We start from the raw sequence: 25517 nt of genomic DNA, 5'->3' as shown, positions 1-25517 counted from the left end.
TAATTCATAAGCCTTGAGCAACTAAAAAAAAAAAAAAAAACTTCAAAAATGGCTGTTGAAAAACCTCAAAAAAGAGTGAAAAGAACTCCAAAAGATGTTGCCATTATCTTTGGAGTAACTGGTCTTGTTGGAAAACAACTTCTTGAGAAGCTACTTTCAAGTTTCAAATGGAAAGTTTATGGTGTAGCAAGAAGGCAAGAAATGGTTATGATCAACAAACCATACACAAACCCAAATTACCATTTCATTTCATGCAACCTTCTTGACCCTTTTGAAACACAAATGAAACTTTGTCACTTAAATGATGTGACCCATGTGTTTTGGGTCACTTGGGCTACCCAATTTCAACTAGATAGCATTGAATGTTATGACCAAAACAAAACCATGATGTCTAATGCATTGGACTCCATCCTCCCAGGGGCCAAGGGTTTGAAGCATTTCTCTCTTCAAACCGGGACCAAACATTATGTGTCTTTGCATGGTGGTTCTTTAGACCATTTTGCCAAAAGGGTCTCTTACTATGATGAAAATAGTCCAAGAGTTGAAACACAAAAAGGGTGCAATTTCTATTATGGTCTTGAAGATTTGCTTAAGGAGAAGTTAGCTGGTGAGGTTCCATGGTCGGTTCACCGGCCTGGTTTGATCATAGGAAGTTCTCAAAAAACTTTGTATAACTTCATGGGAAGTTTATGTGTTTTTGGGACTATTTGTAAGCATTTGAATCTTCCCTTTGTTTTTGGGGGAAGAAAAGATTGTTGGGAGGAGCAATTCATTGACATTTCAGACGCCAGGCTTGTGGCTGACCAACAAATTTGGTCAGCCACAAACGATTTGGTCCAATCAAAAAGCGGGCAAGCGTTCAACTCGGTAAATGGAGATAATTCAACGTGGAAGGATATATGGGGTGCGATAGGGGAGAAGTTTGGAGCAATAGTGCCTTTGGACATGTTGTCAGAGGATTTTACATATTCAGGGTTTATGAGCGATAAAGGGAGTGTTTGGAAAGAGATAGTGAAGAAAGAAGGTTTGGTTGAGACCGAAATGGAGGATTTGGCTAACTGGTATTTCTTGGATGCTTTGTTTCGTTGCCCGGTGAAGATGCTAGGGACAAGGGAGAAAGCAGACCGACTTGGGTTCACGTTGAGGTATCATGCACTCGATTCGATCTCATATTGGATTGATGTTATGAGGAAAGAAAAACTAATCCCATGAAGTATTCCGGCCTGTTTCCATGTTTGGAATAAACAATAGTAGTAGTATTAGCTAAGGGTATTTTTTTTTGCGTTTTGCAATAATGTAGGGTGTGCATATGATAATCCTAGAATTGTGGAGGGTGTATTGTAAATATCTCCAGTTATATTGGAAGAGAATGTGGTGTACCACTAGTTAACTAGTTGTAAAATATATTTGATTATTAAATGGTTTTGACTTCTATTCTTTTTTTCTATATTCTCAAATAATCTTGTACCCTTTTTTTTAGACATATAACATACACAAAATATTGTATTCAATATTCCAGGCTTTCCTGATCTTGTCTTGGAAAGTGACGTTCAAACAATGGATCAAAGTTATTGACCATATCAAAATGTCTATCATTTTCAAACACACTTGCCTATTATCTTCATTCCCAAACACGCGTATATATAAATTTCTATCATATAAATTTACCCATATATCGCTAACTAGTTCAAATGGGTCATGTCGGGCAAGAAGGCCAACAAATCGGGTGGTGATAAAATTACCTTAGAAGTTAGATAAATATACCAAAGAAGGCAAACTAAGTTATTGGAAACAAATTAACCATGTAACAAGGCAAAAAAGTAACAATAAAAAGCCAAGAATAATTCCCAAAGTAAGTTAAAATCAAGTATGATAGAGATTCAATACCGAGAAGGTATTATTGATGCAACGACATAATAGTTGAAATGAAAACATGACAGTTTGCATAATATCTTTTCGTGAACATCTATACTGTCAAACCAGACATTTTGGCTCCTTGAGTTCTTTGATTTCAAGTAATGGAGAGTGATGTTGCCCAAGGATATGAATTTTCTTTCCAGCTCTTGGTGATCTTTCCACGGACAAGAATGTGAACTCGATGTGATTCATCTTTTTTGGAAATTAAGATACTTGAGGGAGATTGCAAAAACAAGAAAGAAGAAAAAGCTGAAGCCTAAGAGAATCACAGCCGAAACACCAATCCATTTTGTTTCAATCCCAAGTTCGTGCTTCAAGTAGGCTTTTACGGTACCTTGAAAACCAGGTCCTGATATCTGTTCTTCCACATCACTGAGTTGAGATCCAATAAGACCTTGCAGTGTCCACGCAATTGGGCATATGTAGTAGAACCAGATCCACCATCCCGGTATTTTCTACAATAAACCAACATCACATTGAAACAGGAAGTTTTAAAGACCAAGTGTGCAGTAATACTAAAAATGCAATTATCAAAATTAGTTACCGGTTTGGGGAGAAGAAAACCAGAAAAAAGGTTCCATATCGAGTAAAATGCAGAAGACACAACAGCAGCCATTGATTGAGATGGTGTAAGACCAACAGCAACCATTCCATAGAAAGTAAAGTACGTGAACGTTAGGAACATGAACACTAGGTAGAGAAAGAATTTTCCTGCACCACGAGTGAAAGAAACTCTTCAAGCGTTATTGAAAGAGTAAACAAGCATAAAAGCTCGTTTTAAAAGTAGACGGATTATTAGTATCGTACTGGCTGTTCTCTCAAAGTTGATCATGAAATACGTAGTGATACCATACACTATCGTCTGGGTCACTATGTATGGAATTTCAACAAGACCCTGTAAAAAGTCAAAGTCAATATTGTAGTTCAGAAAGTCAACTGTAGAAAAACAGCTAAAAGCATTCAGAAAAACTTACCTGTGCTATGGCATAAGGGATTGCAGAATACATTCCAGCTGCTCTTTCTCGATAAAAAACTGTTCTTTCAATGGAGATCACAGGCTGTACAGTGGAAGAGTTATTTACACCAAGAAACATCACCGCAGTATAAAGAGCACCCATGACCACCATTAAGTTCTCAGTGGTGTTTCTGTAGATCAAAACCGATCAAACATTGATTAGGTAATAAAATACACACCTTTTTGATATAAACTTCAGAAATGTGAATCAAGAATTGCCAAAAAAAAAGGTATACCTTTTTGAACCAATGTCCCAAAAGACCGAACCAACAATCAATGCACACAGAGTTGTGAAGAACAACCGCACAGCATTATATTCCGGGCTTCTCCAATACACAAGATTCTGCTTCCACAAGCATGTTTGGAACTGAGACAGACTGCTTTGGGAGTATGTGGAAGAGAATTCTAAAGGTTGAGATCCAGGCTCTGGAGTACTAGTTTGCTGAATCAAAGCTTCAATATTTCTGAAGGAATTACATCAAGATAATCATTAATATTCAGTACATTAATGACACATACAGACACAAGTTTTATACTAGAATAATACCTGTACTGATTAGAGTTCTTATAGATCACTGCAAAGTCCTGGCCAATTTTTTTCTTCAACAGCAGGTGTAGTCATTTCAAGCATCCAATTTGCAGGATTGTACTGAGGGGCAATCGGTGAAATTCCATTTATGCTCTGGACAAGAACAAAATGAAAAATGTTTCAGTTTCAGATATTTGATCATATACAATAGTTCATGATGAACAGATAGACATAGATGTTACCTCAAAGTACTTAATCAAAATCTCTGACCCGTCGCCGACTTTTCCACCATAAATTAGACGGCCTCCTCTTTTCAAAAGAAGTAGCTGTGAATGATAAAAGGTTATCATGACTGTACACAAATTAATATCACATAATGAATAATCAGAGACAATTATTCATACCTCATCGAATGCTTCAAATATTTCAATGCTTGGTTGATGAATGGTGCAAACCACTGTCCTTCCAGTATTAACTGTATTATGAACAGTTCTCATAACAATAGCAGCAGCCCTTGCATCAAGCCCAGATGTAGGCTCATCCATGAAGATTATCGAGGGATTTGCAACAAGCTCAACTGCAATCGTTAACCGTTTCCGTTGCTCAGTGGACAAGCCAGTGACACCAGGTAAGCCAACGAGAGCATCTCTTAAGTTATCAAGCTCAACCAGTTTCATCACTCCTTCAACAAACTCCTGCACAGAATGAATCAGCCAACCGACTATAAATGCTATTGTATTGGTGAAAGTAGGAAATACTTCAATAACACTTACTTGTCTTTGCTTTTCATTGACATCAGCAGGAAGACGAAGAAAAGCAGAGAACAGAAGTGACTCCATAACTGTGACTTGAGGTGAGTGTATGTCATTTTGCTCAACATAACCGGAAACTCTAGCAAAAGTACTTTGTTCTTTGGGAAACCCTGATATGCTGATTTCCCCTTCGATGTATCCACCGGTCTTCCTACCAGCAAGAACGTCCATCAAAGTCGTCTTTCCTGCTCCACTTGAGCCCATAAGGGCAGTAAGAACACCTGGCCTAAAAACACCACTTACACCAGACAAGAGTTGCAACTTTCTTTCTGCTATACCTTCCAGATTCATGTCCTGGAAAATGTAAAGTAATTTAAGAAATTGCTTATATTGAATAGGGTCGTTGGATAATGTGTGGTCATTGAATAATGTAAGGTATTGAGTAAGGTTTACCTTTGGCATGTCAACATAGTAATTGACGTTATGAAAAGTCATTGACAACGGTTTGAAGGGGATAGTCGTGGAATCCCTTCTAGAACCGGACGTATCAACTGTAGGAGTCATTTCCTGATCACCTGCGGAAAGACATTTATATTAAAACTCTGTTTCTTTTAACATACACTGCATCCACTTACAGGGGCACATTTTCATTGTTACATAAAAAAAGTTGCATTTCTTGGAAGGAAAGAGGACATAAATTTGTTTATAAAATATGACCATTAGAGTTACTAACCTTCTGATTCGATTGATGGTGGACAAATTGTCTGTGCTTTTTTGAGAGCTGCAATAGAAAACAAAATGGTCACTAGACCTCATAGTAATCATAAAAAACGCATCGTACATTTTTGCAGTATAGTAAAAGAATTATTACAGACAGCCAAACATGAATAAGAGAGTACTTACGGCTGAGGTAAGCCAAAGCCAGGGTGACTATAATATTGAAAACCACAGCATAAAGCAACACCACACAAACTCCAAGCCAATACCAGTTATCGTCTGTAAGAAGACTAAAGTACTCAAGAATGCCATACCCAAGGGTAGTGTTGGTACTGGTAAGATTCTGCAAAATGGCATATCAGATCTAATGGCACCATATTACTTGTTAAGTACAGCTAGTCATGAATATATGAAACACATACCTTCATCCATCTTATGCCATCAAATTCATTAACAGAAATGGCCCGTTGTGCATATGATAGAGGTGAAACCCAAAAGCCCCATATCCACCATGACTTGATCATATCTGGAAGCAGATGTGCAAATTGCTAAGCACTGAGATATTGTGTAAATTATACTGGAACTATTGATCAGCAAAAACTTTGTAAAGATACCTTTCGGCATGATAAATCCACCCATCAAGAAGGTCACAAGCAATGCAGCTGATCCAAAAGTGTTGGAAATCATCATATTTCTTGCAACTGCAGCCAATGTACGGAAAAGACCTAAAGCCATCTGGTGCATTGCGAACAGAACTAGGGTGTGACGAAAAAACCTGAGAGAAATTACAAGTCAAACTAGTTTGTCAAAATTTTACAAAATAAGGATCATGTTACATCTCAAATCAGTCAAACCATTAAACTATCCAAACAGGTTAAAAGTCGACCTGAACTAAATTTTTATAGCATATGGCCATTACTAGTCAAATATGTGAACTATATTTAAAAGACCTGCTTTTTATGTCTGCAGAAAGTAGCTGCAGCATCCGGAGATATGAGGAAAGCTCTTGGTATCTGCAGGTTGGCCATGCTTTCAATTTTTTTTTTCAATTGCTTTACATTATACACTACCGTCTGCAATGCTTTGTGAAGTCAGACACAGCTTAAATATTGTCAATTTGCTATGGAAATGTTGGAAGGATGTAGAGATTCATCTCAATTTTTTATGATGTACAGGGGTGCAATCGAAATGCTTGAATCTGAACCTCGAGAATCTACCGGCACTTCAAATCTGACATCAATGGTATTTAGTCATTAAATTAGGGCTATATGTGAATTTGCTTTGTTTAAGTTAGTCATTATCTAATTGCCTGTATTTATATAATTGTGAAGGTCAGAGTTGATCATATGGCCATGGCTTTGTCAAGGGCTTACAAATCACCAATAGTTGACACTGTACAGTCTCTTCCCCAACATCATCAGGTACCGTTGTTCTACCTTAAAAAGTCTTGAGGTGGCAACATGGGTGGGTTAGCACCCGGTTATGAAAAAAATCATCATGTTTGCACTGTACAGTCTCTTCCCCAAATGGGTAATACATAACACTCCTAAATCATTTTATGAAAAAAACCATGAAGTTGTTGCCCAACCCATCTATATTGCCACCTCTAACCACCTGGCATGTCGTTTGATGCTCTTGTTTTTTCATTCGATCTCATATTGTCTATATGTTTAAGTATGCCATTTGAGTCTAATATAATAATCACTTGATTACTTGTCTGCAGTAAGTTTTGACCATCTAGAGTCGTGATATCTTAAAGCTGGCAGTGAAGACTGATGAACCTTGTTCAACCTGAATGTAAAGGTTAGAAGTAGGGCCTTTTCAACTTACATCTCATAAGCTTCTGATGTTGTGCCGTGCTTGTATACAAAAGTTTCAAACTGATATTTGTCTGCGGTGCAATGAAACAAGGCAGCAAAGCTCAGCATTATTAATATTGATTCTTTAATTTTCTGGTTATATAGAATGTAGTACTTGTAATGTTATATAAAGAAGCAAAGTAGTACATAACAATTGGAATTTTGATTGAAGTTATAAAGCTATGTGAATCAATTTTCTTTGCACAAGTCGATTCATTGATACAAAAATGGTTCCTTAAAACAAAGATGCTCCATGATTTAACATTGTGATGTTTCACTTCTAAGATAACAACCCGTTGGAATTATGAAGTTTTCATATATGTGTAGAGGGTTGTATATTAACAGCAGCTTCTCTTTTCCAACTCCTTACGATGGCATTGGTGGCGGAGGTTCCGCTGGAGGGATTGGCGGTATTGCGAATGGAAGATCTCTTAATTCAGGATGTAGCATTTTTCTGACTTGTATGAAATCTTGCACTTTAACTGACAGATCATCAGTGGTCAATTCCAAAAAAGTTTCTGTTGGAGTTCGCATCTTGTCTATTTTCATAAAAAAGTCATGAAGCTTTCTTCTTAGCTCCTCTTCAGTTGAGGCCAAAAGTAGTTCATTTATTTTTTTGTGCCCCTTTTTGAGCTCATTTATTATGTGCCATCGTTTTCCTGAAACATCAAAGTTTAAACTTGTACTCAATAAATAGTAACCTTTTGTTTGCTTTTGATAAAATAATAATAAAAAAAAGGGATAAGATACATACCGGGCTTATTCACTTTATAATCCCCCTTTTTCAACCTGGGCTTAGTCACCTTGTAAGCCAAATTTTTGAACCTGTTTATGGGGTCAATGATGTTCATATCTGCCTTCACAAACCCATCTTTTTTGCACACTGGGGGCTTCCCAGAATTTGTCTCAAAGGCACAATACTCCAAACATGGAGTCAGAAGATCAAATTCTGGATGTCCTGTATAAGCGGCTAAAACACAAATCTTTCAATATTAATGCAAACTATATTGAATGTTCTATTATTATACATATATAAAACATATACTCACTTTGTAAATCATTGACTTCATAGAGTTTTATAACGCCTCTCCTACCCATTGCAAGTTTGTCCCAATCAAAGCGTGAGTAGGTTTCTAAGAACCTTTTGAACACCTAAGATTTTAAAAATAAATCCAACTTTAATAAATTTAGATATTAGATATGTATACATAGATATAATAAAATAATTTAAAAAAATGATACTCATATTTTATATACCTCGAATGGTGTAACATTTTTTCCAGGCAAGTTTAATAACACGTGCATCACCATTACTTGAATAGAGTAGGACGTTAATAAACCCGGAGCCAAGATTTTTGCCTCAATCGAGGACCAAGCTTTCACCAGTAATATACTCTCCTTAAAAAGATTGTTTCGCATGAAGATTCTATTCACCTATATACATATAAAATGTTAATGTGAGTATAGTATTACATGATAATATTAAACACCAAAATTATTAAAATACAGTATGAAATGTCACCATTTCCATAAAAAGATTAGAGGCTAGCCCGTCATCATGATTAACACATAGGTCCACCTGCATTCTTCCCATAAAAAATCTTAAAAATTCCACGTCCTGTAAAAATATTACGAATTATAAAAATTTGGTAATATAAGTAATTTTCGATAAACCATTAACAATCCTATCATCATCATCAATAATAACTCAATACATAAAAGTTGTACTACAAAAATTTGATTAATTGCTATCATCAAAAACTACTTAAGCAGACATAACCATAATTAATATTTGATATTCAAAAGCTACTTCAAGATCATTACCGTGCCACTTCCATGGGTTATCACGTTTCTAAACTCAGAATCTTCTTCCAACACATGTTTGATGTCTTGTAAACCGATATTTCCGATTACGACTATGTCCACGTCAGATTTTGGCAGGAACGTACGTAGGGGCCAAGAGCCATATGCAGAAACAAGTAACTGAAAGGGAAAATAAGTGTTACTGCAATACATATATATATATATATAATATTGATTAAAGTCAAAGTTTACATAATTATTACCGATTTATCGATGGATTGAACCTTATGTCTCACATAACGAAGGACTGTGTCCCTCCGCCTCTTACCGTCTATAGTTGGCTTGATTTTTTTCATAATACCTTGAACAATAGCATTTGCCTTGTTCAAAGTTGTATCACATTCCCTACAAAAATTTTCAACATTAAAACCACAATTTCATTAAAACTTGTAACCAATATTCAAGATTTGGCTTGTTTTAACTTTTCAATGAAAACCCATGTCCATTACCTGTCTGAACTACCTTCCATTATAATCAAGATTGAATCTTTATGAAAGATTTTGTGATCATGGTGGTTTTTTTTATTGAAATTATGGAACAGAGGATTTTAATGTTAAACAAGATTTGAATTTGGGATTCTTGAAATTGAAATGTGGGTTTTTGATTGTTAGTAAGAACAACGGGTTTTTCGATGAAGATATGAACTTCCTATGAGGATGGGTTGATATGTAACGATTCAATGTGAGTTTGGGTTTTTGATCTTTATGAGGATTATGGCAATTCAATCTGGGTTTTGGGATGTAATGATGGAATTGAGGGGTTTTCTTTGAGTAATGTTTATATAATATGAAGTTTGGGAGATAGGTCTATATGTGGAATTTTTTTAAACGCAACGATAACTGTAACTATATATAACAGGGTGGGACCTTAGGTGATACTTAAGTGGGGTCTCTTGGGAGTATTTTCTTTTTTTGTTTTTCTTTATGGGTCAAACTTTAAAATCTTTTTTATTTTTCTTATGAGTCAAACTTTCTTATGGGAGTATTTTATTTTATTATTATAAGCACATTCTATGGGGGTCAGGAAAAAAAGCTTTATATTTGGATCTGTAGTCTTCACTTTAGAACTCTTACACAAAATCAAGGTTAGTTTTTTTTTTTACTCTTTCATATTTTTGTATATAATTTCTTATGTTTTGTTGTTATTTGTAAAAAATTAAGTCATAAATTTATCAATGGCTATTATTGACATTGACAAAAGCACACCCAAATGTAAATAATAATAATAAATTTTAATAATTTTGGATGTTAAATTTAAACATGAAGGGTTAAAAAAAGTATTATATTTGGTATGGGTTATAACTTATAATTAATGTTGCCTACATTTCCAAAATTGTTGTTGTAGATTGAAAGTTTTGACTGCTTGTGTAATCTCTTCCATATCATAATTCCAAATTTAATTAATTTATGAATAAACTCTATTTGATGTTATTCTGGGTGTGTTTGGATTATCTGATTTTTTGGGCCTATCAAAAGTTCAAAATCCAAGAAGTTCATTTTTTCAGGCTTATGAGCTTATCAACCTGAGCTTGTTATAGGCCGGCCAATAAGCCAGAAACTAAGCTTATTTGTATAGATGATGAAAAATTATATGTTCCAGATCATGTTGAGCAGAATGAGTTAATGTTTCGTGTGGATAGAATATGGGATCGAAGCTGTATCCTCTTTATAACTTATGTTTGACAGCACTTTACAGACTTTGGTTCTTACGTAATTGGAGTCAACCTTTAAGTACTTTAGAATATATGTCTTGTCTTACCTTTTCACGTCTTGCCATCTCCTTAATGTCATAATATATAGCGGCTTAGAAATATGATGTGTAGAGAACCCTCGTTTAGTTTCAGTGCCACAATCTTCACATGGGAAGTTCTAGTCTGGGAGTGCATATGTAGTTCTTCATGTAAGTAGGTTACCCGGTTTTGCAACTTTAAGTCATTTAGACCAAGTGAATCGCAAAAATTTCTGTAAAATGTACTTCTTTTGATCCTCATTATATGGTAGCTATTGATAATTTTATGATTAAATTGTTGAGACAGACAACTCTGCTAAAAAGTGGTGCTCTGCAGCATAACATACATTGTTGGCTGGGAGAGGATGCCAATGAGGTAATTTCTTCAACTTATATTTGTTTTATACATTCCAATTGGCTGCGACTGCTTTTAATCACAATGAGGCATCACAGATGACACATTCAAAATCGCAGTCACTTTCAAATTGGCCATTCAAAAGCCCCTTTAATAAAGATATACATGACATGAAATGAAAAGAAAACTGTTGCAATCTGAATATTGTTGTTCTGCAAACCCTCATGTAATTTGAACACCCTTTTGAAATTGGATCATCTTTCGTGGGTGATTATGGAGGTCACAACTTCAGCTAAAAAGAGTTATAGGGCTATGTGCTGATGTGGCAGGTTGACTCAGCTTTAGCATCTGACAAAACACTCGAATTAGATGCAGCCTTGGGGACTCAGTCTGTGCAATATAAAGAAGTTCAAGGTCAAGAAATTGGGAAATTCTCGTCACAACTTTAGCTAAAAAGTGTTATAGGGCTAGGTTTGTCTGTTTTCCTTAATGTGTGTCCCTTTTTTCTATTTGCTCTTATTTTATGGTGCCCGCAAGTCTAACTAGGAGGTGAGTAAGCCCCCATGATAGAGTGATAGTTCGGTGATTCGAACTCAGAGCCTCTAGGTTATGTTAAGTGATATTAAGATGAGTGGGCAGGTAGGTTCGTGGAGGGTCAAAATGGGTCCTGCCTAAAATGGGTCATGTTACTACCGGTTGGAACAGGCCGGGTCCACTTCTTTTGATTCATTTTTTAAAAATTCAAGCTGCATTTATTTACCATGGCTACACAAATATTACCAACCTAACTCTTGAAAAAAGTTATGCAGGGAGTTCATGCTGTAAAAATTTTCATGTGACTTTCAGCCTTTTTGAGCCATCCTAATAGCATTTTTTTATGGGATCTGTTTGAAACTGTCTCTTCTACTGAACTGCTTCAATCGCTTGACCAGTCCTTATTCTTCCTTTTCTAGTTAATTTTTGTGTGTAACAGAGTAAATTTTGACTTTTGACTTTTTCAAAATATTGTAAATGATGGAAAATTTGTTGGTGATGCTGAAGTGGGGGAATTCTGGAATTTTTTTGGTGGTTATGCTCCCATTCCCAGGACCCACCCTCGGGCCAACAAAAGCCTCAAAGTTTAGGCGTTAAGTTATTTTGGTGAGTTACTGCAACAAAGGTGTAAACCTTTTTTGTAAAGTTTACCCAAAGCGGTAGTGGGAGGGGTAAAAGGTCGATGCTTGAATCTAATAAATGCTACATGCTGGATGGTGATATTCAGATTTTTGTATGGATGGGAAGAATTACGTCAATAAAAGAGCGGAAAACTTCAATCTCAGTGGCCGAGGTAGTGTGTTTTTACTTGTCCGATCACACAAGGATATGTCTGTATTATAGGTGGCAAAATGGGTGCGTATGGTGCCGGGTCAAATTGGGTAAACTTGTTGGAGAGGTCTAAATGGGCCCGGTTAGGTTGAGTCGAACTGCCATCACGTTTTTCTCCATTTCATAATCTCATAAATAACCTAGAATTATCCTAAAACTTCCATGTTTAGGAGGTTATTAACACTTAGAGTGTAATTTGGGCTACTTTGAGTGCATTTCACATGTTTCATTTGTAGATAGTTATTTAGTTTTCCCAACATGACCCATTATCAGTAAATTTAACTTTAGTGAGTTCAAAATCCAGCATCTAGTATGCTTTATGTCTCTGATATATATTCATGCATTACAGGATTTTCTCCGAGCTCAGGAAAGACCCGTAAATACCCATTTAGCCTTTTTAACAGAAGGATCAGAAACAGTGGAGCCAAAGCTTTATGAAGAAGGTCGCGGGAAAGTAGCAGGTTATTTTCCTTTGGCAGCAAATTATAGAATATTAGTAATGTCAAAGTTGTAAATATGGCAGTCTTTCGCTATCATGCTTTCTTTTTAAAAGTTTAGCTGCTTAAACATAACATTTGACATCTTTTCCCACTTTAGCAATGTTCAAGCAAACAGGTTATGATGTGGAGGAGCTTCCCGATGAAGAGGACAAGCCACATATGGATTGCAATGGTACACTAAAGGTTACTCTATACCAATAATTAAGTAATTTAATTTACAACAAAAATCTCTTACTAGAAGTGGCATGATGAGTGTGTTGGCCTGAAAACACTTTCTGTTTTAAAATTTTAGAGTATTCAAACGATAGTGCATTACATATTACTACCAAAATATCCTTTACTTTTAAACAGTGTTCGAGGTCGTATGCACTAAAAATCAATTCGAGACCTTCATCCAGTTTGAACTTTTTCATCTGTTTTTCTGTTTGTCATGCCTGAGATTAAAAGCAACCCAAATCAATTCATTCTTAAGTAAGTGTATTGAAATTGCCACTTATATCTTCCAAAACCTCTCATACTTGAGAGCGAATAGTGGTAAACTCTCCCCCGTTCCGGTCATAGAACAGAGAAAGCTTTATAGCGGAGTCTGCTATGCCGTGCAGTACACATATGCTGCCAACAGAAGAGAGGAGCGTCTTTTCTATATTTGGCTGGGAAATAAGAGTTCAATGGTAAGCACTGCTTATTCTTATCATTGATATGAAGCTTTTATATCACATTTTATCCCCGAGTTTCTTGACTTGAAGGTGAAAGAACTTAGAAGTACATCAATAATTATTCAAATGATAGGAGCACATCAATAATTATTCAAATGGTAGAATTTTATAGATATGTTAAGCTACAAAGTTAAACTTTGATCTGATTGAAGTCAATCAACTTGAAGACATCTTGTTACTATGTTATTGAAGTCTTTAGTTTGTATTTGTATGTAATTGTTTCCCCGATTTCTCTCATTTTGCAGGAAGATAGGGATGATGCAATATCTCTGACAAGTGGTGTTGTTGATTCAGCTAAAGGAGAGCCAGCAAGTACATGCGATATATGACTGGCCAAAGTTCTTTCCATAAGACAGGTTCATGGAGTGTCCTACGCTTTGAGCTAGGTCAACATCCCTGCATCAACGACGACACAGTCTATTTTCACATCTGTTAAACAACATCTTACTTTCAACTAAGGAAGCAATAGTCTATCTTATTATATCTAAATGCTAACCCTTGAACCGAGTAATGTTTACAATTTAATAAGTATAAGTATTCAATATAACATACACCAAGCTTTTGAGTTCTACTCCAATGGTATCACCTTTTTGTACCTTGCATTCTACAATTCACCAACCACGGAAATGTCACATCGACCAAACTAAAAAAAAACATAAGTCCGCATGAGAATTCAACATGTCACCAGCTTTTGCCACCTATTCGTCCCTTTAATAGGAATGCAGTAAAATGACGGCTTCTTAAAAATTTGATTAACTCCCATTTGTTCTCACTGTCCTTTGGTGTGTAGAGAACCTTCGTTTGGTTTCAGTGCCACAATCTTCACATGGGAAGTTCTTTGCTGGGAGTGCATACGTTGTTCTTCATGTAAGTAATTACCCGTTTTGCAACTCTATGTCATTTAGACCAAGTGAATCGCAAAAATTTCTTTAAGATGTACTTCTTTTGATCCTAATTAAATGGTAGCCATGGATAATTTTAAGATTATATTATTGAGGCAGACAACTCTCAAAAAGTGGTGTTCTTCAGCATAACATACATTATTGGCTGGAAAAGGATGCCAATGAGGTATTTTCTACAACTTATATTCGTTTTATAGATTCCAATTGGTTGCAAATGCATTTAATCACATGAGCATCACAGACGCTACATTAAAAATCACAGTCACTTTCAAATCAGACATCCAAAGGCCCCTTTAACTAAGATATACATGACATGAAATGAAAAGAAAACTGTTGCGATCTGTATATTGTTATTCTGCAAACCTTCATGTAATTTGAACACCCTTTTGGAAATGAATCATCTTTATCTAAAAAGTGATATAGGGCTATGTGCTGATGTGGCAGGTTGACTCAGCTTTGGCATCGGACAAAACACTCGAATTAGATGCAGCCTTGGGGTCTCAATCTGTGCAATATAAAGAAGTTCAAGGTCAAGAAACTGGGAAATTCTAGTCATACTTTCAACCGTGCATCATCCCAGTCGAGGGTGTATATTCTTCAGGGCAAGTACAGTTAAGTGGTCCTGCTTATAAAACCAGATTGTTAACAGATCGTGTGGTGCATGTGAAAGAAGTAAGTGTTCAATTTATTATAGATAACAAAGTTCACAGCTTTACCCTTGAATTTGCATATGAAGGATAACAAGTATTGTCCTAATGATGTGCATTATGATCAGGTGCCTTTTGCACGCTCATCCTTGAACCACCGTGATGTGTTCATACTTGACACCGCATCCAAAATTTTCCACTTCAGCGGATGTAATTCCAGCATACATTAAAGAATATAAACACAAGGGGGATTGCGAAGTCGCAGCCATAGGGTTTGTCTGTTTTCCTTAATGTGTGTCCCTTTTAATATTTGTTCTTGTTTTGAAGTGCCTGGATGTCTAACTAGGAGGTGAGTAAGCCCCCTGATAGTTCAGTGTTTGGAAAGATGATATCTCTTTCAAACATGGGAGAAATAATTTCATCTTTCCAAACATATGTGTCGATAGAAAGAATGTGTTTGAAACAGACTTGAAATGATATATGAACTTGGTCGGAAGTCTTGATAAGATCTCATATTCTATTATATTAATATCAATATCAATCAATGGAATATGAGATCTTACCCAAGATTAATGACCAAACCTATATGTCGTTTCAATTCTATGTAATCAAATTACCAATGTCCCAAAAATCTAATTGTCTGACACTTTTTTTGATACAGAACATATACCTGAAAGCTTCCTAGACAGTCTGAATGACTGCGACAGTCTTCTTGACAATTTGGTCGCACAAATAAACATGGGTACACAAACAACCAAAGTGGAGGTTTTCTATAAAGACACACAACAAAGGCGTTGCAGTTACCGTTGTTGGAGAAAACTGGAAGTCGTTCTGTACCAAAATGACATTGAGCACGACCATTACCTATTGTTCATATCCAAGGGAAAAAAGGTGATGATGGCCTTTTCAATTACGAACTTCGCATTTTCAACTCCAATGGCCTATGAATGGACATCGGTTTCAACACCTTTATACCAATCCGGCTCATGACAGGAATAACAGTCCCTATTTCTTAAAACAGTTTGAATCACGATCCCTAAACACCCACGTGCTGGTATTATCTTACTCAAGTCAACATTCGTCTTATGCAATATAACATAACTAATATAAAATCTTCGTTTTTCACCAGACCATACCAAGGAGATTTGTGTATGAGCACAAGCTGAATGACTACACTTTAGCCATCATACGAAACCGTAATTTCATAGATGGAGCCCACTTCTTAAATTTATTGATGAAGAGGATCCCAGCAAGTACATGCGATTTATGACTGGCCAAAGTTCTTTCCATAAGACAGGTTCATGGAGTGTCCTACGCTTTGAGCTAGGTCAACATCCCTGCATCGACGGCGACACAGTCTATTTTCACATCTGTTAAACAACATCTTACTTTCAACTAAGGAAGCAATAGTCTATCTTATTATATCTAAATGCGAACCCTTGAACCGAGTAATGTTTACAATTTAATAAGTATAAGTATTCAATATAACATACACCAAGCTTTTGAGTTCTACTCCAATGGTATCACCTTTTTGTACCTTGCATTCTACAATTCACCAACCACGGAAATGTCACATCGACCAAACTAAAAAAAAACATAAGTCCGCATGAGAATTCAACATGTCACCAGCTTTTGCCACCTATTCGTCCCTTTAATAGGAATGCAGTAAAATGACGGCTTCTTAAAAATTTGATTAACTCCCATTTGTTCTCACTGTCCTTCAACGTGTAGATACATATCCAGTAGACAAATACCTCTTACGAAACACTACTTATTACTTCAACGTGTATGTTTCTTCAATACATTCTTAAGTACCTACCAGATTTGTATATACAGAACAACCATAATTCTGCTTCTGCAATTGCAATCAATCCGCAGCACGACCATTGACAACACATCCTAAAAAACGAATAAGATGAAAACAATAGACGATTGGCACTCCCTAGTAGCTTTGAAAAATGAAAAATTAGAATAATAAAAAGGAGTGAAATAGCTTACTGGTTGTGTGATGAGAAGATCTTAACTTTGCCATCCTCTAGAATAGGCTCGATCACCCTTCTTCTTTTACTTTAACATGTCGTCCTCAACGTTACCATGATCAGCATAAAACATATTTTCTTCAAAAGTTATATAATACAAATAAAAATATTGTAAAAAAGTCTAAAACTACAAATCGTGACCCTTCTAATGAGATGGAGGGAATGGTATCTTTTAATTCAGTTTATTTATCTTATCTTATAAAATAAGTCAACCCGATATTTATATATATATATAATAAATACAGCAATTTTTATATATTATATATTCTTTATTTTTATATATACTAAAATATAGTTGACCTAACCCTTAAATAGTCTGAAAATCATAATACACATCCAAAACAGAAAAAAGCCAGCATTAGTTGCACCAGGAAATAAAAACTTTGGATATCACAAACTTGTTGAGCACAGTAACCATTCAACTCGTGCAAAAATACTTCAACAGTTCTTTCTTTAACTTTTCTGGCTCAAATTTGAGATACCGTGAGTTTGAAGAATTCATTAACTTGCACTACTATTTATAACTGTCAATTGAAGCTTGAAACTGGAATAGTGTATTAGGATAAAGAAAGAATGATAAGAATTGTTCTATATCTGCCCGATCGATTTGTTAATGAGCATTTTTTTAAACGGCTAACCATAGCCTGAACGGCATATACACTAAATCTTAGTATTCAGATTGAGTTTTTTGTTCGGCGACAGATGAACCTCAATGCAGCAGAGCAAGTAGGTGGCATTTATTGCCGAATCATAAGCATTGATAAGCAAAATTAGAAAATGTAACTAAACATTTCACTCAATCAACAACTTCAATAATCTCCTAGTCGTCAACAACTTCACTTGCTGCTAACCCAGGGCGGCAGGGCCACCAATTGCAACCAGCACTCTGATCAAATATTTGAATAGATTTATGTTAGATTTAATTGCACCTTTTCACATTATTGATCAAAGATTACTACATCAACATGAAGCAATATCTCAATTATTATTAGGTATATTTCAACAAAAGTACAATTCTCTATACAATCCATTCATTGGAGTTCATAAATCCGATGCAGTTCATAAATCCGATGTAAAGTAGCTAATTACTCCAAAAATATAGATAGAAAAAAGATTTGGAAAACACTAGGTCAAACACAGAGATTAATAACAATATATAACAGCAAAGCCAAATAAGCTTAATTATAGCAGTTGGCACATTAAAACTAAATAAATGGACATTTACAGCTTGCAGGCCACAACAGTAGCCTCAACATCATTGCTATGCCCAACCATGTCACCATACCTAAAACATCTTAGTTATCATATATATATATATATATATATACACAATAACATGACATGCTAAGGTTGTATACATAAACTTATGAAACGAACTTACGGAGGGGGAGGATAGGGGGACACAAGGGTCTCATCATATATGATTCGGCGATATGTCCACATCGGCAACACCTGTCGTGCTAATGTGAATTCCTCCATACTCATTATTTCAAAAGGGTCAGAGTTAGGACCAACTTCAAAAATGGATTTGGTACGACCACCATCCGAAATCGCAAGCCAAGTATCCCGGGCATTCCTAGTCACGCATGTGGCGTGCTCAATTGGGTTGTAGGAAACATTCTTTTGAGTGCCTTGGAAAGATGCCACCTCCGCCCACGTCGCGCCATCACCATTCAACTTCCACACACTTCCCTGATTATAGGGTCCCTTGAAACTTACGTCATAAGCTGCACACAAGTGAATGCATCCATCGATACCCACGAAATTTGCATGATACGTACATCTTGCATCATTTGGAAGAGGTGGAAATTGTATTACCCTGAATTCTTCCGTGTTCACATCAAAACAAATAATGTATTGATGTTTAGATAGTCCTAATTTCTTTACAGAAAAGTAAAGACTGTGGTCACAGAAGGTTGCCCGCGACCACGAGTAGCGACGCAAGAACGAGTAGCGGTTGATCAGGAATTCAATCTTTCTCCATGAATTCAGTCTTTGGGAATAGATATAAGCCTCTTGATCCAAAGGAATCATATATAGTAGCTTATAGTCATTGGAAGAGTCGGAATAAAAACCAACGGCGTCTCGACCACGATAACGGAAATTTTTATAAGAATTAAAGGGACGAGTAAAGTCTGGGTTAGGGGGCAACTTGTAGTAGGCACCGGTGAACGGGTTCCATAAAGCTAGACTATTGACGGTTTCGGTGGAGGCTACACATACCAACCCATCCAAACTTCCTAAAAGCGAATCAAATCTAGGATCGGCTTCTTCGAGCCGGTTAAAACCGACGGTGACGGAACCGTTGTTGAGGGGTTGGCTGCATAAATCTACAAGGGGCTTGTCAAGTATCAAAAGCTTATATGTTTTGTTGTTAATGTGACGGAGGTGGTGCATCTTTCCAAACATATGTGTGGATAAAAACGAATTCCATTGTTTGGAAACGGACTTGAAACGACCTACGGACTTGGCTGGAAGTCTTGGTAAGATCTCATATTCGATTATACTATTATCGATATCAATTGACGGATGATCAGCCTTCTTCTTCTCAAATTCTATTAAATTATTATCAATATCAACTGGAGGAGGAGGACGAAGCACCTTCTGCCTCCTTTGGGCGGCGTGCAGTGATGCTGCGGACCTCTTCCTCTTCCTTTGGGCGGCGGGTAGTAATGCTACGGTTATCGTCATGTATATTGAAAAAGCAGATGTAAAAAATATAGAGAGGAAGGAGGGTTCTTACTTGACGGACGGCAGGTAAAATTCGAAAACCCTAAATAAATCAATCTTCGTTCTTCAATCGATCGATCTGATTGTGCATTATATATATATAGAAAAAAACTTTTATTTATAGGGTTATTCCTTATATGGGCCGGTCAATCCAAATTAACGAATGTATAACCGACTCTTTTCTTTCTATATATACTTAGACTTTAAGCTTAAAATATATTACACAATTAATTTTACCGTTAATATTTTTAAACAAACAATTTATTTTTATAAATCTAACAATATATATATAACAAGGTGCTAAATTCATTTCCAAACAAACAAGAACCTTTGAATGAATTCCATCTTTGATTTAGAGCCATTAGATCAAATTAAATTATTTTATCTTTCTTAAATGACAATATTGGTAGATATAAAAAATAGAATAATAGTTAATATTATTTTTTTTAATATATTACTATATTAATAGCTAATATATATCCTAACTAGATTAATACTCGCATAATACGCATGAAACATATATAATTAATAATATGTTAAATTTTTATAATATCATAAGTTGACAAATATTTAACCAGGTAATAATTAAACCACTAGAAAACATGAAGTTACATTTGTCGTCAATTAGATTCCGCTTAACAGTATCCAAACCGTTTGCTTTTAGGCATGAAGTTCGCTTTTGTAACAAACCTTAGTCATTTGCGACCACTACTCTAATCAAAAGACTAAAGGCTTAAAATAAATCCAAAAAAGTTAAATAAGGTATATGCCATCATCATTTGATCTAATGACTCTAAATAAAAGTTAAAACTCATCTAAGGGTCCATATTTTTTCAATTATAAATTAAGGTTTCTCTTTAATATATATTTAATGATAATAAAATAATACTCTTTATCTTATGTCTTATCCAATAAAATAATTGTTAATATCATATAAAAAAAACATATCATATTTTAATTAAAATATTTGAGATATGTTTCATTTAAAATATATAGATCAATTTTCTATTGATAAAAATAGTAAGCTATATAATGAGGTGAGGAGTAAATCACCAACCTTGGAAGAGGGTTATGCCTTAGACAAGAGGTGTTAGAGGAAGAAAGAGGATCGGGAGCTATATATATATATATATGTCGAGAGCTCCTTGGAGAATACCTTTGGCGAGAGCTACTTCAAGAAGAGAGAGGGACGATAGTCCACAAGGGCGTGGGGCCCACTGGGCCGAGAGCTCTTGAGGAGGAAAGAGAATCCGAGAGTGAATACTGATGAGACCTAACGTATATGAGGAATATCTCAAGGCGAAAGCGGCAAGGACCCAAGGAGTGGGTCGGAAAGGAATGCTTAGAGCCCAATATTAACGAAACAACGGCTTTAAGGCCCACCAAAGTAAAAGCTGCTCGAGAGAGATAGCCAAGAGTCTATTCCTTGGCAAGAGCTATCGTCCAAGGTATATGTTAATGTGGTGATGTCCATTCTCCATGATACACTTGTCACAAGAAGATTTACAAATCGTATAGTTATGATTGGACGAGTCATGAAGTATACAGTCATTATTCTAGAAGGTTCTATTCCTCGTATATAATCTTTGTGGGCCATGTCCTACTAATGGAGGCCCATATCTGGCAAGGGCCCAAAATACGAGATTGCCTTGATTCTGACGCCTATAAATACTCATAATCATTAGAGAGGAAAAGATTTATTACATACACAATCAATTCATCACACACATATTTATAATATTCTCTGCAATAGCAGTAGCAGTACATTCAACAATCATCAGTATATTCATCATCAATCAACCATTCATCAATGATTACATGAAATTACATTATATTCATATCTTCCAAAGATCGAAACATCTATTTGGGAAAATCATCATTCACCTTAGGTTCGTGAAGAACTTAGTAGGTTTGCACTCTAATGTTGAGGAGATTTTGATGATTTTAGTAGTTAAACCCCTTTTGTGATTGAGCTTAACTTTTCATGCTCAAACACTATACTTTAAACCAAAATAAAGAAAAATTGAATATTAATAATATCGTAACACCCTGTATCTACAAATCTACCAATATATATATATATATATCACGAGGTGCTAAATTCATTCTTAGATAAACAAGAACCATTGGATGAATTCCATCTTTGATTTAGAGTCATTAGATCAAATTTAATTATTTTGTCTTTTTTAAATGACAATATTAATACTTACACTTGATTATACAAAAAATACCTCTTTAAAAATAATTTATACTTTTTGGTTTTCCATCACAAATTTACACTTTTTTCCCATTATTTTTAATCAAGAAATCAAAAATAATACTCGTAGCTAATATATATATACCCTTTTAAATTTAATTTACACTTTTTTGGTTTTCTATAACAAATTTATATTTTTTATCCAATAATTTTAATCAAGAAATCAAAAATAGTAGCTATATATATATAATAGAATAATAGCTAATATTATTTTTTTAAATATATTATTATATTAATAGCTAATATATATCCTAACTAGATTAATACTCGCGTAATACGCAAGAAACATATATAATTAATAACATGTTAAATTTTTATAATATCATAAGTTGACAAATATTTAACCAGGTAATAATTAAACCACTAAAAAACATGAAGTTACATTGGTCGTCGATTAGATTCCGCTTAAAAGTGTCCTGACCATTCGCTTTTAGGCATGAAGTTCGCTTTTGTAAAAAACCTTAGTCATTCGCGACCTCTACTCTAATCAAAAGACTAAAGGCTTAAAATAAATCCAAAAAAAGTTAAATAAGGTATATGTCATCATTATTTGATATAATGACTCTAAATAAAAGTTAAAACTCATCTAAGGGTCAATATTTTTTCAATTATAAATTAAAGTTTCTCTTTAATATATATTTAACGATAATAAAATAATACTCTTTATCTTATGTCTTATCCAATAGAATAATTGTTAATATCATATAAAAAAACATATCATATTTTAATTAAAATATTTGAGATATGTTTCATTTAATATATATAGATCAATTTTCTATTGATAAAAATAGTAAGCTATATTTTAAACCATAATAAAGAAAAATTGAATATTAATAATGTCGTAACACCATGTATCTACATATATTATATATATATATATGTCCGGTTTAGTCAAATTATCAACGGCGGTGTTGAGAAGGCCGAGTTTAGCTTAGGTGAGTGACAACTTTGGGAACATCAACCTGTTAGAGATACAAAAATAGTGCTTAGTTGTATTTATCTTTATGAACTTTATGTAATAGTTATAAGGTTGAGGGGGAGTTTTTATAAGTTTCCTTAGAGTATATAAACCCCTCATACCTTCCTTTTCTAATATGAACTTGTAACCAGAACACATTCACGTGATTTGAATGAAATCATCTTCTCACACACACATACCTTTCTCTCTCAAGAACACACACTTACACACACTAACCACCATTGTTGAACACCTATCTTCCACATCAAAACACGAATAGTTACACATTTATCATTTGGTATCAGAGCAAAACAACAATCTGTTGAAGATCCAGAACAAATTCTATACAGATTTGTGTTGTTTTTGTTCAAAAATTCACATTTCGTGTTGAAACAAAATCGTTTCTATTTTCCATCATTTCTACATCAATTTTCACTCAATTTTCCTGTTTTTGTTCACAAATCCATTCTAAATCATCTCAGAAAACATAGTGTTAAATTTCAGAATCCAATTCACTGTATTCATCAAAATCCGAAATTGTGGGAAAACCGCCAAAATTTTGGGTTTGAATTTGAGTTGATTTGAGCTATAATTTTGTTTCTAGGGTTGTGCGCGATCATATTCTGAACATTTTCGCTTTTGAATCAAGTTCTAACTCTCAAAACTGAGTGAGAAAATAGAGATTTAGTGATTCTGCACGACTATTTTGTCTTATCTGCTGTTCTTGAGGAAAGTCCTTTAAAACGATCTTCGCTAAGACCGTTTCACTTATTTGTTCTAAGATGATCTTCCTCAAGATCGTCCTAGTGATATTTTGTTGTGGTGTTAAGACGATCTTGCCAAGATCGTCCTAGTATCTGTTGGTTATGTGTGAATTGTGTGTGGTGATTTGATCGTTCAAAGTTGTTGTGATTGGGAATCACACACTTCCTGGGTAACTAATCTCTTTGAGATTGGTTTTGCTCAAAAATCCTGAAATCCTAACCAAAATTTTGTCCAAATTTCCAAAGTTTTCATACTTAGAATATTTTTTACTCAAAGTGTTCTAAGACGATCTCCCCAAGACCGTCTTACTTTATAACTTAAGACGATCTCTTTCAAGACCGTCTTACCTTCCTGTCTTTCATACTTAGAATTTTTTTGTCATTCGTTCTAAGACGATCTTATTCAAGATCGTCCTAGCTTCCTTTCTTCAATACGATCTTTTCAAGATCGTCTTGTCTTCTAAACTTCAAAATCAACAAAAATAAATTCCAAATCATTGTTCATTCATTTCAATGACAACAACCAACATTGATCCAATGATGTCAATCATCAGACCCCCAATTCTTCACAAAAATTCTTTTGTCCAATGGCAAAATGAATTCATGGATTTTCTTGATACAAAACCAAACGGTGTCTTCATTAAGCAATCAATTCTTGAAGGTCCAATTCAATTCAAACATCCTCTTGGAATTCTACTTACCAATGACCAACTCGATGATGATCAAAAAGCAAGAATTCAAGCTGACAAGCAAGCCAAATCCTATATCTATCAATCTCTTTCAGATGAGATTTTCTCTGCTATCAATCATGATCATAATGCCAAAGAGATATGGGATGATTTACCAAAGTTTACTGCTTCTGAAGATGTCAACTGTTTGATGACTTCAACAACCAGTTCTTCACAAACTACCTTACAAGCAACACCAAGTATGGTAGATTTCATTTCTAAAGATGATTTCTTGTCTGTCCAAACAACTGCTGACACTCTGACAAAGCAAAACATAACTTTGAAAAACAATTTGAAAATGGCTAACAAGAGTTTGATAAAATCAATGAAAATTTTTCAGAACTCTCAATAGCTCATGAAGCTCTCAAAGTGAATTATGATTCTTTGAAAGAAATGTATTTGTCAAGTGTCAGTTCTCAAGTTGTTTCTCCCAATGCTCATTTAACTAACAAATGTCAAGACCTTGAAGAGACTGTCCATTCACTCAAGCAGACCATTGAGACCCTAAAGCTTGAGAAAACAAATGAATGGATAAGAGCAAATGCAAGACAAGCTGATGTTGAGTTTCTTACCAATAAAATGAAAGATTTTAGACCCAACTGTGAAAAACATGAACGACAAATTTCTGATCTAAACAGTACTTGTTTTCTCAAAGGAGTTGAAATTGACACTCTGAAAAAGCAAATTGAGGATTTGAAAGCAAATGTCTTGTTTTACCAAGAGAAAATCTATAAAATTGAACAAAACCCTCTTCTGAATTTCACTGCTTTTTGCAACAAGTCAAAGATAGATAGATCAGAACTTCTTCTTGGGTTGGGATATGAGAATCCAACACACTTGGCAAAAGCTCAAACAGAAGACCTTGGTCCTTTGTATAATGAAAACCCTTCTGAGACTTGGCATGATTCAAACTTTTGTTAAACCATCTGAGAATGATTTTGAGTCAGAGAATGTTGAAAGACCACAAACAAATCAAATTGGTATTGATTATGTTGCTCTAAATGATACATATAAGAAAACTCATAAACGATCCATCTATGAGTTAGAAGAAATTGATAGCATTTCAATTCCTGAAAATGATTCTCAAAAAGATTGTTTAAAACCAGTTTCAACAAGAACTTATATTCCAACTACCATATTGGAAAAAGAAATTGAAGGTTTAAAACAAAAAATTGA

General features: G+C 34.9%; 3 protein-coding genes, 2 long non-coding RNA genes and 1 pseudogene across 5 annotated transcripts; 3 read left to right on the top strand and 3 right to left on the bottom strand.

The window, feature by feature from the left end:
• Positions 1 to 48: 48 nt before the first annotated feature.
• LOC122606543 ((S)-8-oxocitronellyl enol synthase CYC2) lies at positions 49 to 1212 on the top strand. Its single transcript, XM_043779390.1, has one exon. It carries the CDS (start codon positions 49 to 51, stop codon positions 1210 to 1212), a length of 1164 nt encoding a protein of 387 aa, XP_043635325.1.
• An 893-nt stretch (positions 1213 to 2105) lies between these two features.
• LOC122609264 lies at positions 2106 to 5761 on the bottom strand (annotated as a pseudogene).
• A 137-nt stretch (positions 5762 to 5898) lies between these two features.
• LOC122606569 lies at positions 5899 to 6394 on the top strand. Its single transcript, XR_006324947.1, has 3 exons — positions 5899 to 5949; positions 6106 to 6172; positions 6262 to 6394. It is a non-coding gene; the product is annotated as an uncharacterized LOC122606569 (long non-coding RNA).
• A 4968-nt stretch (positions 6395 to 11362) lies between these two features.
• On the top strand, positions 11363 to 12801 carry LOC122609263 (villin-1-like). The gene is made up of 4 exons (XM_043782321.1): positions 11363 to 11374; positions 11916 to 12062; positions 12450 to 12561; positions 12698 to 12801. The coding sequence occupies exons 1-4, from the start codon at positions 11363 to 11365 to the stop codon at positions 12799 to 12801; spliced, it is 375 nt and encodes a 124-aa protein (XP_043638256.1).
• Positions 12802 to 16649: 3848 nt separating this feature from the next.
• LOC122607061 lies at positions 16650 to 17067 on the bottom strand. Its single transcript, XR_006325016.1, has 2 exons — positions 16864 to 17067; positions 16650 to 16764 (listed from the first exon to the last, which is right to left on the bottom strand). It is a non-coding gene; the product is annotated as an uncharacterized LOC122607061 (long non-coding RNA).
• Positions 17068 to 18082: 1015 nt separating this feature from the next.
• On the bottom strand, positions 18083 to 19706 carry LOC122607057 (putative F-box protein At2g02030). The gene is made up of 2 exons (XM_043779978.1): positions 18286 to 19706; positions 18083 to 18189 (listed from the first exon to the last, which is right to left on the bottom strand). Exons 1-2 carry the CDS (start codon positions 19593 to 19595, stop codon positions 18126 to 18128), a joined length of 1374 nt encoding a protein of 457 aa, XP_043635913.1. The 5' UTR covers positions 19596 to 19706; the 3' UTR covers positions 18083 to 18125.
• Between the last annotated feature and the right edge of the window lie 5811 nt (positions 19707 to 25517).

The sequence above is a fragment of the Erigeron canadensis genome, chromosome 7 (assembly GCF_010389155.1).
Source record: "Erigeron canadensis isolate Cc75 chromosome 7, C_canadensis_v1, whole genome shotgun sequence".
NCBI classification, from domain to species: domain Eukaryota; kingdom Viridiplantae; phylum Streptophyta; class Magnoliopsida; order Asterales; family Asteraceae; genus Erigeron; species Erigeron canadensis.
The sequence above is the reverse complement of the archived record's forward strand: the minus strand, read 5'-3'. Positions and strand labels throughout refer to the sequence as shown.